At 40.0% G+C, this 19,015-nt stretch overlaps 2 protein-coding genes and 2 non-coding genes across 4 annotated transcripts in view; 3 read left to right on the top strand and 1 right to left on the bottom strand.

Moving 5' to 3' along the window:
* The first annotated feature begins 7,095 nt into the window (after positions 1–7,095).
* RPL5 (ribosomal protein L5) lies at positions 7,096–15,810 on the top strand. Its single transcript, XM_060090129.1, has 8 exons — positions 7,096–7,176; positions 8,358–8,427; positions 8,513–8,628; positions 10,010–10,144; positions 11,676–11,878; positions 13,000–13,177; positions 15,245–15,337; positions 15,644–15,810. Exons 1-8 carry the CDS (start codon positions 7,174–7,176, stop codon positions 15,713–15,715), a joined length of 870 nt encoding a protein of 289 aa, XP_059946112.1. The 5' UTR covers positions 7,096–7,173; the 3' UTR covers positions 15,716–15,810.
* LOC132484751 (small nucleolar RNA SNORD21) lies at positions 12,832–12,927 on the top strand. The gene has a single exon (XR_009531304.1). It is a non-coding gene; the product is annotated as a small nucleolar RNA SNORD21 (small nucleolar RNA).
* DIPK1A (divergent protein kinase domain 1A) overlaps positions 12,972–19,015 on the bottom strand; it is a 132,163-nt gene continuing 126,119 nt past the window's right edge. The window contains exon 5 of the mRNA XM_060090128.1: positions 12,972–18,287. Coding sequence (XP_059946111.1) covers positions 17,475–18,287 — 813 coding nt within the window. The 3' untranslated portion in view covers positions 12,972–17,474. The remainder of the gene's footprint in view (positions 18,288–19,015) is intronic.
* LOC132484760 (small nucleolar RNA SNORA66) lies at positions 15,419–15,551 on the top strand. Its single transcript, XR_009531312.1, has one exon. It is a non-coding gene; the product is annotated as a small nucleolar RNA SNORA66 (small nucleolar RNA).

The raw sequence follows: 19,015 nt of genomic DNA on the forward strand, positions 1-19,015 counted from the left end.
GCTAAATAAGACTATAGTTAATTTTGATGATTCCAGGAAAGAAGACACATACTTTTAATTCCCAGGTAGGTTCCTTACCACCTAACAAACTCCTAGCCAGATGCTTCTTTCCCCTAATTTCATACCCCCATGGATTTTGTGGCAGTAATAGATTTTATTAGGTGAGCAGGTAGGTGATAACTGCCCTGAAAGCAGCGCTGACATCTAAAGTTTAGCAATCCCTAGACATTCAAACTTTTTCTTAATAACTTACTATAAATCTAGTCTCCAGGAAAACATGTAAATATTACTGAATCATTTACATTTTTTGACTTTCATATATTAACTAACCATTTAATAAAGTGGTTCTGGACTTCTCAGATTTGTTCTGAGACTGTCTTCTTTAGCTTAAAGGGCTTCTCTCCTACTTCTAATAATATGGGCTTCATCTAGTGAACAAGCTACGTTCCTTAGTTCAAACTGATCAGAATTTTGTTAAGTCTTCATTTTCTGGAAGTTTGTAAAGCTTCAGGTTCATTTTGATAACTTAGAAGATGACAACAGTTTACTAGCTGCAGTTTCACCTTTATTTATTTATTTATTTATTTATTTATTTATTTATTCTTTTTGCGGTATGCGGGCCTCTCACTGTTGTGGCCTCTCCCGTTGCGGAGCACAGGCTCCGGATGCGCAGGCCCAGCGGCCATGGCTCACGGGCCCAGCCGCTCCGCGGCATATGGGATCCTCCCAGACCGGGGCATGAACCCGTATCCCCTGCATCGGCAGGCGGACTCTCAACCACTGCGCCACCAGGGAGGCCCCCACCTTTATTTTTAAACAAAGTTAATGGTCGTTAGTCTAAGCCAAAGGATGTTTACCCCTTAGTCAAACAAAAATACATCAGGGAATATATTCCAAAGTCAAATATACACAATTATGAATTTTTTAGAGTACAAGGTCCTTATTTTAGTACAGTTTTAAGTCAGGCTTAGATTCAAAAAATCCCTGTGTTCCACTGTGATTGGCTGTGGCATCCGTTTCTTCATCTGTAAAATGGGGATAATGAACTACTGCTAAAGCAGTTTTGAGATTAAATGAGAAAATGTAGTAAACGCTTAGCATAGACTCTGGCACTTAGTAAAGTCTCAGTAGATGTTTGCTATTTCTGACATATATGTAGAAATCCTCCAACTCCCTTTCTATTCCCCATTCACTACCCTCCCAATCAAGTGTGAGTCATTGAGGCCAGTCCGGAAGAACAGGCCAATAGGGAGGAGCTCAAACATTTCAAGTCAGGTGATCTTTGGTGGTTGTGATGTTTCCAGAAAGTACCTCCCCTTAATCCAGACAAGAGGCGCCCTTGCCAGGCCCCTTGCCCTGGTCTTGTACTTAATAAAACCCTGCATATCACAGACACACAGAAAAGTAAATTTATCAAGGAATGCATGGCTATGGCTGCCTCTGTCATTTAGGACTTGGCACTTAGCTCTCACCAGAAACTCTAAGCATCTGCCCTGGTAATGAACACCTTCCAGGCCCCAGGGAATTGCTGTTCCACATTTCTTGTGCTGTGTCCTCCACACAAAAGGCAATTGTGTCTGAATGTCATGAAGGTTTTAGGTTTGTGCTGCTGTTAACATTTGAAACAGATACTGCTTTGGAGTACAGGAGGATTTGAGTAATGGAAATTTTTTTTAGGAAAGACAAAAAAACAAATTAACTTGTTGAATCCTTTCTTTGTGATAACGTGAACACAAAAGATTCTGGAATAATGAAGTTTCGTGACTGAGTAAAGCCAAGCCTCCAATTTCTTGCTTATCTTTATGTTACAGTTCCTGGTTCCAGAGGTTTTTTTTTCTTTTTTTTTTTTTTTTTTTTTTTTTATAAATTTATTTATTTATTTTTGGCTGCATTGGGTCTTCGTTGCTGCATGTGGGCTCTCTCTAGTTGGCAACGAGCGGGGGCTACCCTTCGTTGCGGTGCGCGGGCTTCTCATTGCGGTGGCTTCTCTTGTTGAAGAGCATGGGCTCTAGGCGCGCAGGCTTCAGTAGTTGCAGCGCACAGGCTCAGTAGTTGTGGCTCGCAAGCTCTAGAGCACAGGCTCAGTAGTTGTGGCACACGGGCTTAATTGCTCCGCAGCATGTGGGACCTTCCCAGACCAGGGCTCGAACCTGTGTCCCCTGCATTGGCAGGCAGGTTCTCAACCACTGCGCCACCAGGGAAGCCCCAGAGGTTTTTCATTGTGTTAAAAGTTAGATTTGATTTAGACCAGACATGAGAGACTGTAGAAGAGTAAAGTGAAACAACAGAAGGTGCTCAAATAATGAGCAAATCAGTCTTTGGCAGAAAAAAGTGAATTTTAAATTTGTGCTATCTAATTTTTAAATATGTAGTATTACTTGCTTTTAATCATAGTACAAGTATTCAAACCCCAAACAGATCTAATTTTTAAAAATATGAAAATTGTAGACAAATTTTTTTCTAAATTGAATGAAACTGCATGAGGAATATTCAACAAATGTGACATTCTAATGAAATATAAGGAAATTAGAAGAAAGAAACAGAAGAGTTTGCATGAATGTGAAGAAGAAAACATGTACAAATAAACCTAAAACTAATTTCGATAGAGATTATTTTCTGACCCTGATAGGTCAGTGTATATAGTCTGATTGAAAAGACATTTGAAGAAATTGAGCAACATACTACTATTTTTGTTTTCCTGTATTACACCCCATCGTTGAAATATTGTAAGAAGAATAACAAAACTTGGGTGGATGTGGATATTATTGTAAGAGACAGAGAAAATTGCAATAAAACTGGCAGTGGTTTATATAATATCAAAATATCTGGTAATAGTTTCTATTGTATTCTATTGAAAACAATAATTTATCATATATGACACCATTATATTGTTTGAATGTGATATATGAAAAATCCTGGTTCATTTCCAAATCTAAGTATTGCCTTATGAACATTATTTAAAATTCCAGTTTCTCTTGCTTCAGCATAGCAAAGTTTCTCTGAATTGAAATTAATAAAAATTATTCAAGAACCACAATGACCCAAGAAAAGTTGTCCAATTTGGCCTTCTTATTTGTAGAACACAAATAACAAGCTCTCTTGGTGATGACAACACAGAGATTTTGCTGAAATGAGGAGATAAAAAGGAAGTTTTATGGAATAAATATAATGTATGAATTTTTATGTCTTTATCTTATTAGTCATTCAAACATAAATAGCCTATCAACAGAACACCCAGACCTGCTCAATCATAACTATGTTTGATTGTCCTTGATATTTTGCTGACTTTCAGTCCTATAAAAATCATAGCTTTATACATTTTCCTGTTAAGAAACAAAGTTTATTCTTTCATTGAAGGCTAATTATTTTTTTCCTAGATAAAAATACAGGTTTAAGGGAGTTCCCTGGCAGTCCAGTGGTTAGGATTCTGCACTTCTACTGCAGGGACCACTGTGGGAACTGAGATCCCACATGCCAACCAGTGTGGCAAAAAGAATACAGGTTTAAAATGTTTCTAATGTGTTGATATCAAAAGAGGGGATCCAACCATAAAGGAGTTTACCTATTTGCTATCCTTCAGTGTATAACCATAAGGTCATGTAAAGCAAAAACCAATTTCAGGGACTTCCCTGGTGGTGCAGTGGTTAAGATTCCACACTCCTAATGCAGAGGGCCCGGGTTCCATCCCTGGTCAGGGAACTAGATCCCACATGCGTACTGCAACTAAGAGTTTGCATGCCACAACTAAGGAGCCCGCGTGCCGCAACTAAGACCCAGCACAACCAAATAAATAAATAAATAAATAAAATATTTAAAAAATCTGTCATCATAATGATTTAATAAAAAAACATTTGCAGGGCCTCCCTGGTGGCGCACTGGTTGAGAGTCCGCCTGCCGATGCAGGGGATACGGGTTCGTGCCCCGGTCTGGGAGGATCCCATGTGCCGCGGAGCGGCTGGGCCCGTGAGCCATGGCCGCTGGGCCTGCGCGTCCGGAGCCTGTGCTCCGCAACGGGAGAGGCCGCAACAGTGAGAGGCCCGCATACCGCAAAAAGAAAAAAAAAAAAAAACATTTGCAAAGAAAAAAACATTTTGAGAAAACTTAAGATGTTTTTTATCATAATTATGGTGGTTTCAATAAAGCACTAGCTGATTAGGGCAGTAGATAGGTACCTCAAATTCATAATATATGGGTAACATATATGGGAAAACTTTCTATATTTTGTTGTTAAATCATCACTATCAGAACTAAAAACTGCTGATTTATTTGATAAAACTGAGTTTGCTTTCATTTCAAATAATAAAAGAAATATTTCCTATTCTAACAGGAATCAATGTTTTATTTTTAATAATTTCCCTATTTTTTTTTTTCCTTTGGCCACACCGTGCTGCTTTCGGGATCTTAGTTCCCCGACCAGGTATTTCACGGTCAGTGAAAGCACGGAGTCATAACCACTGGACCACCAGGGAATTCCCAATGTTTTATTTTTTATCTTGAAATAATTTCAAGATCACAGATTGGTTGTAAGAACAGTACAAAGAATTTTCGTCTACCCTTCTTCCAGATTCCCTGTCGTTAACATTTTAACACGTTTGCCTTATCATTTTCTTTCTCTTTACGTATATGTATATGTGTACATACACACAAATGTAATTATTTTCTGAGTCATTTGTTGAGAGTAAGTTGCTGAAATAATATCTATTACTCCAAAATAGTTCAGAGTATATTTCCTAAAAAATAAGAACACTCTCATATATAACCATAGTGTGTTTATCAAAATAAAATTAACATTGATCTATTACTACCATCTAATTCACAGATTCCATTCAAATTTCACTGATTGTTCTGAGAATGTCCTTTGTACAAAAGAAATAATAAACCTTCCTTTTTCTTTTTTTCCTTTCTTGTCCAGGATGAAGTCTAGGATCACACATTGCATGAAGTTTGTAATGTCACTTTGGTCCCTTTTAATCTGGAATAGTTCTTTAGTCTTTCCTTATCCATCACGATTTTGTCACTTTTGAAGAATGCAGACAGTTACTTTGTAGAATATCCCTCAATCTGGGTTTGTTTGCAGTTTCATCATGTATCAGACAATTAAATTAGACTGTGTTCTCAGTGCATGATATCAGGAGGCACACAAAACTGACTTGTCCCATTACTGTGATTTTTAAGTCTTACTACTTGAACAAGACTATGTTGGTCGAGGGTGCTGGACAAGTTCCCCCTGGTTCCTGGTGTCACCAACTGCAATGGGTGAGCCAGCCACGCTAGCCACAACCCCCCAGCTGCAACCAAAGGGAATAGGTTCACATATTTTAATTTTGTTCTTATAAAGGTTTATAAGGTAAGAAGAAGCAAGATAAGAAGAATAAAACATTTAATTGTGTGTTAGCTTGCTTCATAACTTCCAAATATTCAGGTTAATGGTATGTGGGCCTTCATATGTACCCTTGCCCTACAACGTGCAAAAGTTAGGGCTGGACCTATTTCCAGGTAGACTTTCCCTCTTGATGATTCCATCTGCAATGTAAGCAGGGCCTGACCAAGACATGTGGCATGTTTCATAGGCTAATAACTTGATGGACTACCAAAATGAAGGTCTTATGTACTTTCTATAAACACAAATTGTATGCCTCTTTCTTTACATTACCAAAATCCACTCGACAAAGATGGACCCACACTTGCCTGTGAGGAATGTTTTAGCATTTCTCCTTGAGGGTTTTGTAGACCTTGGCCAGAGTGGACTCAATGTAAATTTTTCTGGTTATAAAAGGAGTTACAAATTGAAACCAGAGGAAACTGGCCTCACGATTCTGATTTTTTTCAAGTGGCAGTTTTTTGGAATCACTTAACCTGGTCATTCTGTTCAGCAGACCCTTCTCCCAGCTCTGATACTGAGCAGTTTACATGCTGATTCTTTCCTGCTAGATTAAACTTATACACACTCATGTCCCAAGAGCAGGCTTAAAACATTGGAGGATGGGGGTACAGAGTTAAAATTCATTCTAAGGATGGGTAAATTTTAAGTTGCTGTGCCAGTATGTAATTTTTCTTTTTTTCCTAGTGGAGTCAGTAAATTCCACTATTGGGAAAATAGAATTTGTTTTCTATGTTCCTGAGACCTTTTGGCTTGGCTTGATTGAGGCCAAATATAAAATGTAGACTCCCAGTCCCCAAGCCAGCCAGTCTGATTTACTAGAGGTGGTGAATATTCAGATATTTGCATTTTAACTAGTACCCAAACAATTCCCATGCAATAGCCCAAAGACCACCTTTGAAATACTGTTGGGTGAGGGAATACTGTTTCTTGAGGTGCTTTTTTGTTTGGTGGGTTGGTTGATTGGTTCTTCTCAGTCTCTGTGTGGAGAATAGGGAATTCTTAAGTTGCAATTAGCTTTAAAAGAATGAAAAAAAAGCACTTAGAAAAAAGTTATGTTGACTAGATGAGAGTGATGGAGGGAGGGAAAAGGAATAAGGCAGTCAGGGATCAGGGAAGACGATGGAGGGAGACAGTAGTAGGTTTTTTTTTTTTTTTTTTACCATTTAACAAATACCGAATACTTACTGAATGTGAGTACTGTGCTAAATGCTGGAGATTCAAAGGTGAACTTGACAGCAGGGCCCACCCTCAGGGAGTTTACAATCTAGGGTAGGCTGAGACAGGTACAAAGGTACTGTGGGAAGGCCCCTAACCCAGGCTTGGCTTCCTGAGGGGGAATCTGCATGCTCTGGACCCGGAGGAGTAGTCGAGGAGGGGGCAAAGGGGCTCTAGAGCTAATTCATTCTATTTAATTTTTAAACTTTTTTTTTCTTGCTTACAAAAGTAATAATGTTTGTTATGAAACAACTTCCTAGCATAGGAAAGTAAAAGCCTTTTACAATCCTCCCTGCTACTGCTCACCGCCCTTCCCTGTCGGATCACCAGTCAGGAGATTGGGACCCCGCGACTTTGAGAATTTGTTCCGGGAAGGCGAAGTCCAGCATCGGTCCTCCCACCAGCAGGGGGTGGAGTACTGCAAGCCAGGCGGCCGGCGGGTCTCTCTTCCACACGTCGCTGGCGTGAGCGTCGGCGCTACATACTGCGCCTGCGCACGCGCCGCGGCCTTTTTCCCCCCCCGTAGCCGTGCTGGTTCCGCAGCTCGGTGGAGGCTAGAGCTTCTGTTCTACAGGATGGTAAGTGTGTATCCCGGTCTCGGGGCTACAGATGCACGGGGGTTCCCTCTCCTTGTCCTAAAGGCCGCCTAGGTTCCGTCTCGCGCGGCGCAGGGATCGGATGCCGTTAGATTGCCGGCTCTGCCGTGGTCGGGCTGCAGCTCCCAGCGTGGCCTTAATGGCTGCCACGGCACACAAGCGGGCGGGGGGAGGGGTTGAAGAAGAGGGGGAGTTGGGGCAGAGGATTGGGGATGGGGTGAGTATAGTAGACAAACGGCAGGGGTAGTGCTGGCCCGGCAGAGGGGGCACCTGCAGGCGGCCGGGACGAAGAGATTGCGTGGAGTCAGTCTCAGACTAGCTGGGGGATGCCTGAGTGGAGACGGGCTGCGGCTCCTCGGACCCAGCTCCACCCATGACTGCTTGGTGGGTTTTCCGGGAGAGCGTCGGGGATGGCAAGTTGTTCGGAAAACCTGTGTTTTGGGGCCGAAGAAGTGGCTTTTAAGTCACAACCGTCAGTAGAATCTGGAGGCTGTGGGGTCTTTGGGCCCCGAAAAGAAGCTCATTTAGTTTGGTATGCGTCTTCTGCCTCTTTCTCTATATCGTCGCTGGCTCCGCTTTTTAATGATTCTTCGGGTGGGGTGTTGCTTTAGTTGGTGGGGGACAGTGTTGTTTTATTCGGGAGTAATTGCTGAATATATCCTTGGCCAGTTATGTTTTGTGGCAAGTAATTTAGGCTTTTGAAAAACGTTTGTGGAAAGAGAAGTATTAGGTTTTCGAAATGGGACAGTGTTAAGAACAGATGGACGTTTGCAAGATTGCTGTCTTGAACAGTGTTTTGCAAAAGTTGGGCACTAAGATTATTGCTGGTCCAGTAGGGAACAAAAGTTGAGAGTAAGTTTAAGAATTTAAAATCAATGTGACAGCTTTATATCTGGTGAATATAATTGGCCTGCATTTTGTATGTTTTTTCATTCCATTTTTCCTGCTGATTTATTTTTATTTTGCTTTATAAAACTGTCAGTCTTGACAGATGGAAAGTAGAAGAAAAAGTGATTCTTGACCTCAGATTTGAGAAAGTGATGGTTGTCCGGATTCACTTTTGAAGTTTAAGTGTTACTTTGTTACATAGTTAACACAAATGTCAAAAGTATCAGAAGCTAAAACATTTATCAAAGTTTTAATAACATTCTTTTATCTTAAAGGGGTTTGTTAAAGTTGTCAAGAATAAGGCCTACTTCAAGAGATACCAAGTGAAATTTAGAAGACGGCGAGGTATGGTCAGGTTTTCATGTTCACGACATGAAAAGAATCTGCTTTGTAGTGGAATAGACTTTTTTAAATTACTTTTTTCTTTCAGAGGGCAAAACTGACTACTATGCTCGGAAAAGATTGGTAATTCAAGATAAAAATAAGTACAACACACCCAAATACAGAATGATAGTTCGTGTAACTAACAGAGATATCATTTGTCAGGTAAGTTGTATTCTAGACTCAAGTAATGGGTAGTAACCTCCACTCCCCCTTCTTCCCTCACTGTGGTAGAAAAGTTGTACTTGGGGAGCAAAACACAGTGTATGCATTAGGTCCATCTAGTCTAGTGCCTGGCACTCCAAGGAACATTAAGTGAGTAGTTCTTTTAGTAGGTCTGAAGTTGGAGCCTGGGAAATTGGTACTGTAAAAAATACTCTGAGGATCAGCTGTTTGGCAATCCTGACCCGGTTTAATTCCATTCACTTTCTAATTGGCGGGGGCGGGGCGGGATTAGAGAAGTTCATGGTACTGTGCTATTTTTGTGGGGGTGGGAGGGTAAATTTGAGACCCAGTAGAAGGTTCTTGCCCATTCCAATTCCAGTAAGATAATAGAATTTATTGTGGACTAAGTTCACTTATCTAATACTTTGAAGAGGTAGGTAGTTGTGAGTGTTAAATTAGACTCTAAAGATTATTTTTATTCCTGCTTACTGTTCGAAATAGGTTTTAGTAAATACTTATGAAGGTGTCTCCCATGTAAAAGACTTACAGAAAGTGGCAATTTGCTCCTAGAAGGTGGTTTTCTGGGCTTTTACAATTACGAAAACTTCGTACTTGAGATTTGGAGGAGACAGGCACATCTGTTTTCTGGGCAAACTAATTTGTTGGTTGTGAAGGCAATCTCTTCCTCCATACCTAAGTTCACATAACTAAAATATTAGGTTTTCTGAAACATTGTTGGACTTAGGTCTGCTTAGTTTAAAAGGTGTTTGAAATAATCAGGGATTCCTTTTTGATTTTTCAAAGTGCCTCAATTCACCAGCTTTCCCAGCTCAAGGTCTTTTCAGTATTTCTCAGAAGTAAGGAACTACAGTATAACTTATTCCAAAGGTATTTTAATATTCGATGTCTGTGGTAATTTGAGACTTACAAAGTACTGTGAAATTAGTCAAACATACTTAAAAACTCATAAACCTACCTTCTGTAGTTGACCAAGGCATAATCGTTGTTGAAGGTGAGTGGGTTTAACTAAGACAGATCTTAAGTGATGCAGATCTGTGTCTTTTTTTTTTTTTTTTTTTTTTTGCGGTACACGGGCCTCTCACTGTTGTGGCCTCTCCCGTTGCGGAGCACAGGCTCCGGACGCGCAGGCTCAGCGGCCATGGCTCACAGGCCCAGCCGCTCCGCGTCATGTGGGATCTTCCCGGACCAGGGCACGAACCTGCGTCTCCTGCATCGGCAGGCGGACTCTCAACCACTGCGCCACCAGGGAAGCCCAGATCTGTGTCTTTCTGTTAAATCTTTTGAAAAAGAAGGCACTTAGGACAAGTAATCCACAAAAGAGTGAAAACAGATTACTAACCTGGTTTTTCTCTTATTGTAGATTGCTTATGCCCGTATAGAAGGAGATATGATAGTTTGTGCAGCTTATGCTCATGAACTCCCGAAGTATGGTGTGAAGGTTGGCCTGACAAATTATGCTGCAGCATATTGTACTGGCCTGCTGCTGGCACGCAGGGTATGTACAAGATTACTTTAAGTGATGTATTTTGGAATTAGCTCACTGGAGTTGTCTGCAACATAGATGGTTCACACATGGATAAGATACCTTCAGCTAGCTGTGGGGAGAGAGGAGTGCCTCCTGTTGCCCTGTGGCTTATAAGGGCGTCACCAGGGAAGATAATTTTATATAAATACATTGTTTAAGACAGATGTACTTTATAATCTGGGGAAGCTTTTTTTTCTGTTTTCTCCCGTTTGTTGGGTATATCTAGACCAAAAAGAATTTTTTTGCATTGATGGATATCTGTAATCTGTGCTGTCTGATATGGTAGCCGCTAGCCATATGTAGCTATTTAGCACTTGAAATGTGTCTAGTGCTACTGATAACTGAGTTTTTAACTTAAATATGAATAGCCGGTTGTGGCTAGTTGGTGACTATCTTGTTGGACAGATATAGTCAGAAGTGTAGATCTTACCATCAGGGTACGTTAAAAATGCGGACTATACCCCACACCTTCAGAATTTATATTCTGATAGGATATCCAGGTGATTTATATGCATGGTAATTTTTTTTTTTTTTTTTTTTTTTTTTTTTTTTTTTGCGGTACGCGGGCCTCTCACTGTTGTGGCCTCTCCCGTTGTGGAGCACGGGCTCAGCGGCCATGGCTCACGGGCCCAGCCGCTCTGCGGCATGTGGGATCTTCCCAGACCGGGGCACGAACCCGTGTGCCCTGCATCGGCAGGCGGACTCTCAACCACTGTGCCACCAGGGAAGCCCTGCGTGCTAAATTTTGAGAAGCAGTCCCTTCAGCTTTTGAGGCGGGGGTAGGCATTGGTGGGGGGATTCATTTTTGTTTTAATAATCTTTGCCTTTGGGTGGCAACATTTCCTATAAAAGGAAACGAAAATGTGATCTTCACCTTGTTTTTGTTTTCTGACCTTGTTTTGCAGTGGAATTGTTTAGCATGCATCATTGTTGGGGACCCACATCTTCACTGGTTATAAACATGTTTGGGTTGGGACATTGTCTTTTATATGAGCATCTTGGTGCAAAGGCAGTATAGATAACTAGCAGAGTAGTGGCACATATTAACATAATATAGGGCAGGGTAGAGCCACAAAAGTTCTCTTCAGCACAGGATCCTACTCATAATATTGTAATCAAATTAAACAAAACTGCATATGATAATATTTAATATTTGGTTGTTGAGTTATAGCTAAATATTACTGAGGAAAGGTGGAGATTACTTCCCTTGAGTAAATATAAGAATCAAATTTAAGTATCATGTCCTAATTGATTGCTACAAAAATCAAGTATGGACAATGTAGCAGATTCAGAAACTGTTAAACAGTTACACTTGTTGGTAAAATTGGGTGTCTGAAATTTCTTTTTGTGGCATTTAAAAATTGATATTTAAAAGCAGATTGGGATAAAGGGAAAAAGTGATTTGGAAAGAAATTTTTTGTCAGGTCATTAAAGTTGTGAATTTTGAGATATTGTTTGAATATATTCTAACAAGCATTTAGATTGGCTTCTTTGTTAATAGCTTCTTAATAGGTTTGGTATGGACAGAATTTATGAAGGCCAAGTCGAGGTGACTGGAGATGAATACAATGTTGAAAGCATTGATGGTCAACCTGGTGCCTTCACCTGTTACTTGGATGCAGGGCTTGCCAGGACTACTACTGGGAATAAAGTTTTTGGGGCCCTGAAGGGAGCTGTCGATGGAGGCTTGTCTATCCCTCACAGGTAATAATAGTATTCAAGGCCTCGTTGCCTGGACTCCAGTACTGCACTGTTTCTAACTGGTTGGGCTGTGGAGATAACTGAACCAATTAGAGTAATAGTAGCTATCATCGTGTACCTGCCATGTGCTGGGTACTGTGCAAAGGGAACCTGGCAGGGTGGGAAGGAACTGTAACATGGTTTATAAATGAAGAGACTGGGGTTCAGGGGTAAAATGATTTGTCCAAGGTTTTAGAGTCAGTAAACGGAAGAGCCAGTGTTGAAACCACTACCTTTTGTGTGTAGCTAAGTTTGGGTTAGAAATGAGCAACTTGATTCCACCAGTACTCCCCCTATTTTTTTTTTGTTTGTTTAATTCAGAATGAAAATTTGTTTACTGAGTTATGGGGAAATATGGACTCTAGGGTGGGAAAAAGTTTGAGAAAAAGACATAAATTTTTAAACTTTCAACTGGAAATAAGAGTGTATGTATGCTGTTCTTAGGAGCTAATAATTCGGTTGTTTCAATTCGGTTGTTCCCTTGGTTTGAGTTAATGATTGTTATTGTTGAGTAGATACATCTTAAGGTGATTTATTAGCTTAGGAATATTTTAGTGATTGGTGATTTAACAACCAAAAACTTGCTTTTTCTGGCTTGCCTTTTTGGGTGGGGGGTGGGGTAAGCGATAAAATGTAACCTAACTGGAACGAACTTTTATAATGTAGGGTGGGGTTTTTTGGCCGGGGTGGTCTTGGCAATTCTCATTCAAGGCACCTGTTAAATGTGATCTGGAACAAATCACTTATTACCATGTACCCTGAGGCACCACTGAGAAACTGTAGGATTTAGGGAGAGAAATTTGGAAACCTTTTGCTATGAAATAAGGAGAACTAACTTTTTAGTGGCCTTGGTTCATTTAATGTTATTTAAAGGTGCTTGTGGCATGATTTTCTATCCTGGAATTCAAAAATTAGCTGCTGAATGATGATATCCCACTAACTGAGCAGTCAGTAGTTGGTCCTTTGGTTGCATATGATGCAATTAATTGTTTCAAGACGGGACTGATGGCAGCTACTGAACTGAATTCCTTCTAGTGAACTGATTTCAACCAATATATACTAAAACATGGAAAACTTTATTTCAGTACCAAACGGTTCCCTGGTTATGATTCAGAAAGCAAAGAATTCAATGCTGAGGTACACCGAAAGCACATCATGGGGCAGAATGTTGCAGATTATATGCGTTACCTGATTGAAGAAGATGAAGATGCTTACAAAAAACAATTCTCTCAATACATAAAGAACAACGTAACTCCAGACATGGTAAAAATTTAACTAAAAATACCTGTATTGGTAAATTTATACAACCAGGTTTCCTACCTGTTTTGAGTGGGTATGTTAATACAGTTTTATTTCAGGTTAACAGTTAAAAGTTGAATATGGGCATGTTAAAATGAAATTGGGATGTTGGACCTAGGGTAGGTTAAAAGTCAGACAGGATACTGTTATGAGGAGCCGGACTTGTCAACGTGCTTTTAGGAATCTTGTAGATGCTGAAGGATGGCAGGCTTCAGGCATCCAAATCTAAAGCCTTTGGTGGCTTTTATGCATTTGGCTGTTCTGTATTTATAAATTTCATTCATGTGGTCATAATCCAATACAAGGTGCTAGTTACCAAACTTCACTCATTTTGAGGTCATGGGGGAAAAAGGTTCTTTCTTCATCTTAGCAGATAAGTGCTATGTTCTGGACTTTCTGAATGTCTCAGGCATGCACACAAAAAGGGAGATGTACAGATTCTATCACTAGTTCTGTGTGATGTTGCAAAAGTGAAGGGACCTGTGTTTTCAAAAGTCAGTTTAATGTTGCAAAGTTTATCACCCCTAAAGTTGAGTCTCAGGGCTCTCTCTGTTAATACATTGAGGTAATTGATGATGACAGTGCCAGTTTCAATAGTGAAGGCATAGAACACAAAAATGACAGATTATTACAAACCTATTACAAATATAGAATTATATGTAAATTGATACATGTCAAGTAATTGTTTTTATTAGGTTCTTTTCTATTGCTGCATAGTTTGTATTTGGCATACCTATGTCTGAAAATTATTTTTAAAATAGAGTTATAATTGAGGGAAAGATCACTTTCTGTTTTTACATTTTCCTTTGCTAATGAGCTTTGTACAAATGCATGTAGTAATTGCATTTAAAAAATTAATTTATTTTTGGCTGCGTTGGGTCTTCGTAGCTGCACACGGGCTTTCTCTAGTTGCAGAGAGCGGGGGCTACTCTTCCTTGTGGTGTGCATGCTTCTCACTGTGGTGGCTTCTCGTTGCGGAGCACGGGCTCTAGGTGTGTGGGCTTCAGTAGTTGTGGCTGTTGGGCTCTAGAGCACAGGCTCCTTAGTTGGGGCACACAGGCTTAGTTGCTCTGCGGGATGTGGGATCTTCCCAGACCAGGGCTTGAACCCGTGTCCCCTGCATTGGCAGGCGGATTCTAGACCACTGAGCCACCAGGGAAGCCCAGTAATTGCATTTTCCTCATATGGAATGAGTAGTTTTAGAGTCCTGGATTACCTTGACTCATTCTTCAGGAAGGCTGTAATTGTTACTGAATTTCACACATTTTACAGTTGCTCTTCATGCCTTGATCTTCCATGTGATCAATAGTCATTTGCGGGGGGTGGGTATTGAAACACTTCAGAGAGTTGCAGCATTGTTTTTTGTTGAATTTTAGAACAAAATTCTCATTAATGTTTCTAATTGGATAGCGGTTTTCTAGGGAAATTTCAGGCCTCTTTCTGAATCCACAGAGGCCTGATACTGCTGCCAGATACTGGTGATTTGTGGTAGTAGATCAAGAGGTTCCTGGTATGGGATCCTGGGAATAACTTTTGAAAAGACCTATCAGAAATCAATGGAAAATAGAAATATGGGGAACGTGGGAGGACAGAGATGTATTTGGCAGTTGCTTATTAGTCCATATATTTTTCATCTTAACATCTTAAATACTGGCATGTATCCAAACTTGAATGAAAGAATTTAGGTCACATGGTTTTAAATGAGCATAAAATGTGTTTCTGCAGAAAACAGTTTGCTTTAAACTTGAGTGACTCATGAAGTATAGCTGAATTATTCAGAAATACATGCAAATTTTTCTTGAGGAAGATTATGTTTTGTGAATAGTGTCAATTCATGTTGCTTACGGTAAAAACTAGGACTTTCTTAGGAAAAGATGGGTTACAAAAAGATACCAATATTGACCTAGTTTAGCTCCTTTTGAGAATCTGGCTTAGAAGGACAAAATAGAGCAAGCAGTAGAATAGTGTGTTTTATTACTGTTTAGGGCATATGAAATGAAACCAAGTACTGTTTGCTTTGCTTTGTTTCAGATGGAGGAGATGTATAAGAAAGCTCATGCTGCAATACGAGAGAATCCAGTGTATGAGAAGAAGCCTAAGAAAGAAGTTAAAAAGAAGAGGTATGTGTTTTACTGTTTTTTGAAGAGAAAGAGGTTGGGAGGGCTTCCTGCCTTGTTTCATCTCGCTCAGACTCTGAGTGAAGTTGTGCAAACTCGATCACTAGCTCTGCATGATGTTGCAGAGGTGAGGGGAACCAGGTTTGCTAAAGTAATCGTGGTGATAGAAATGTATTAGCCTTGGATGCTACCGAGGTGGCCCATTCTGTCCCAGTACAAGTGTATCTTTTTCAAACTTAAATATTCTCTATTCTCTTTAGCTATGGTTTTAAAAATTTATGTCCCTTTCTCTTCTTTTTACCTTGTTCTATAGGTGGAACCGTCCCAAAATGTCACTTGCCCAGAAGAAAGATCGGGTAGCTCAGAAGAAGGCAAGCTTCCTTAGAGCTCAGGAACGGGCTGCTGAGAGTTAATAAACCAAACCACAATTTCTATGAAGATTTTTCAGATAAAGACAGTAATAAACTTATTGAACATGTAGCTGTTTCTGTGTTAAGCTCTTGTTAATGAAACTGTGGGAAGTACCTGAAATTGACAGTCTTTTCCTTCCAGAAACCAAGTGTAGCTTTTTCCAGAAAATCTTAAATATTGCCTCAAAGTTCATACCTTGGGCATCTGTTCTTCCTGACAGGAGTTATCCCTTGAATTGTATGATGTGCAGCTGTCCTTAAAAAGTCTGGCAAGCAACAGTCAAACCTTCCCCTAGAAATATTTCTTCCATTCATTTATTGTAACCACATAATGAGTTGGAAGAAAAAGTACCTTCAAAGTTTACAATTTTAAAGTAAGTGAAACTGATGCTACTCCATGGCCTTAGTTCTTGAGAGATAGCTGTCCAATGAAGGTCATATAATTTTAACACATTTATCCAGGTGAAACCTTTGAGCAGAAAATACTGGTTCTTTAATTATAAGAAGAGGTGTTTCATTTTATGGAGTTGAAAGGCCAGATCTGAATAAACACAAAAGAGGAGCAAATACTAACCCTTGTATATCAAGTTTACATGAGAAAAAGTGTTAGATGGATATATTTACATGCCTCTTGAGAAACAGTCCTTTGGCCAATAGGGAATACTGTTTGAAAATGGAAAATTCTTAATAGGAAGTTTATGTCCTTTTTTTTTTTTTTTTGCGGTATGAGGGCCTCTCACTGCTGTGGCCTCTGCCATTGCGGAGCACAGGCTCCGGACGTGCAGGCTCAGTGGCCATGGCTCACGGGCCTAGCCGCTCTGCGGCATGTGGGATCCTCCCAGACCGGGGCACGAACCCGCGTCCCCTGCATCCGCAGGCAGACTCAACCACTGTGCCACCAGGGAAGCCCTAATGTCCTGCTCTTAATGTCCCACTTTCCCGTAGCTCAGATTCAAGATATGTATATCTATCTGCGTTAGGTCTGTGGCCTAAAGATAAGAGTTTTGAAGACCAGTTGGCTGGCTGATACTAAGATACAGACCCTTTAAATCTAGGATGATGAACTCATCCATATTCAGCCTCTAAAATTGGCAATTATATATTGCCAAGTAGAATGCTTCCTGATGGGTTTTTGGTGGGTAAGAGCCACTCAGAACTTTCTGAAGCCACATAAAATGTGATGTCTAAATGAGTTAAGTGTATTTATAAGAAACCATGCTATTAACCCAACATCTGTTTATAAAGGAGTAATTTTAATTTACCTGCTTTGCAGTCTTAATTTCTGTTAATGTGCAAACTTTACCATGCTGAGACATTAGTAAATTTATAAATTTTCTTTTTTAAACAGCAGCTTAAATGCAAACACAATTTCCAGCACTGATATTTTGGCTAACAAATCTACAAAATACTCTGACCGTTGATGTTTATGGAATGAGGCTTTTCACAGCATTATTTTAAGTCATTAGTCAAAATAGTTACACAGTGAATGTACTAGGAAATGTACCAGCGTTTCTAAAAGGGCAGGAACTAATACTTCTGGACCTTTTGATCCTATACCTCCTGCCATTACTTCAGCAATCAACATGTATTTTAAGATGATGGCTTCCTTAGGATCAGGGGAAAGGAGTTTTGTGATAACTGGCAAGGATTTGAATCAAGCCATTTAGAAAAAATGTTCAAGATTTTTCTTTTGAAGTGCTAAGTTTCTTAAAATGGTCACAATGTCCAAATGAACTAAGAGTCGTTTGTGTAGGAAATTTTCTTCCACAGTAATGTTTTTAGGTTATTTAGTATCAAAGAATGTTCCATTTCCATTTGATTTGCTGTGACTTTGAGAGCAATACAGGAATACAGCTGCTTTTCTAATTCTTCACGAATCTCAACTGGAGCACCACGCAATAGGTAGTCTTTGAGTAACTGGCAGGCTTTTGCCAAGTTTGGTTGTATCACTTCTGAGGTACACTTCATTGTACTCTGATCACAGCTAGTTCGACAATCCGTGCCATAGACACAGTCCAAATCAGACTCACAGTGACGATCCTTTATAAGTTCTTTCAGGTTTGTCTCTGGCACAATTTTTCTCATGTCCACCATTTTCAAATCATACTTATCATTATATCCTAGGTTTTTGGCACTAGTATCGCACATGAGGAAGTTTCCATAGGGGCCATGGAAAACATCTTCCACAAATTCTAGAAGTCCTATGGCTATTTTAGCCTTTCTAGGCCATGATGGTGTGAACAACTGATCCATGCTTCTTCTGAACCCAGATGGAATAAAAAGTTCAATGACCCATGGAAGGCTTATTCCATAAAGAGAGGTATATTCAACACTTTCCATCACATAGAGATCACCACAGAATCCCATTAATTTGGGGGTATGTTCTTTATCTTGAAGTATTACCATGAGAAGAAATTCATTTAATTGAAGAAGTGCCCATGCTGACTTTGCTTCTCCCAAGGAAACCTGGCCATCTTTGTCTCCATCAGCCACTGTCAAGATGAGATTAACCAGTTCAGAGAGGTTGCCTTGGTCACCCAACTTTGCCTGTAAAGATAAGAATTTGGCTAATTATACAGAAGCAATGAAAAACAAGAATCTCATATGTAACGTACTAACTTCCTTTACAGGGATAATTACCATGCTAAGTAATAACCTTGCTACTGAATACCCATAGGAGACTTAATACCTTTCCAAATATTTATAATGTTTGCTAAGTGAGTCAGAACTATGTTTTATGTACTTGAGGTGAAACCCACTTTGCTAAGTATATTTGTTAAGAAATAGCCACCTTAATGCCCATAGCCTCCTTAGACCTTGTAGATAAATACAGTTAACCAAGCCATTAATTAATCTTTGTCTTATTCATACACTTATTTGCGAAATTGCAGTGTAATTTGCCTATATCCAAAGTTAAAGGGTCAACTACAAATTATTTTCTCCTATTTTGTAATTGTTACTATATTAATTATTTTATTCAAGGTGTTACAATAATGAATGCTACAAGTATTTCCCTGTGGAGACTCTCTGGCATAAAACAGTCTAAAAGTGTAAACTGTTCAAAGAAAAGAAAGATTTTGAGTTAAAATATAAGAGCAATAAAAATGAGAAAAGGGCTTCCCTGGTGGCGCAGTGGTTAAGAGTCCGCCTGCCAATGCAGGGGACACGGGTTCATGCCCCTGTCTGGGAAGATCCCACATGCCGCGGAGCGGCTGGGCCCGTGAGCCGTGGCCGCTGAGCCTGCGCGTCCGGAGCCTCTGCTCCGCAACGGGAGA

This window comes from Mesoplodon densirostris, chromosome 2 (genome assembly GCF_025265405.1).
Source record: "Mesoplodon densirostris isolate mMesDen1 chromosome 2, mMesDen1 primary haplotype, whole genome shotgun sequence".
In the NCBI taxonomy this organism is placed as follows: Eukaryota; Metazoa; Chordata; class Mammalia; order Artiodactyla; family Ziphiidae; genus Mesoplodon; species Mesoplodon densirostris.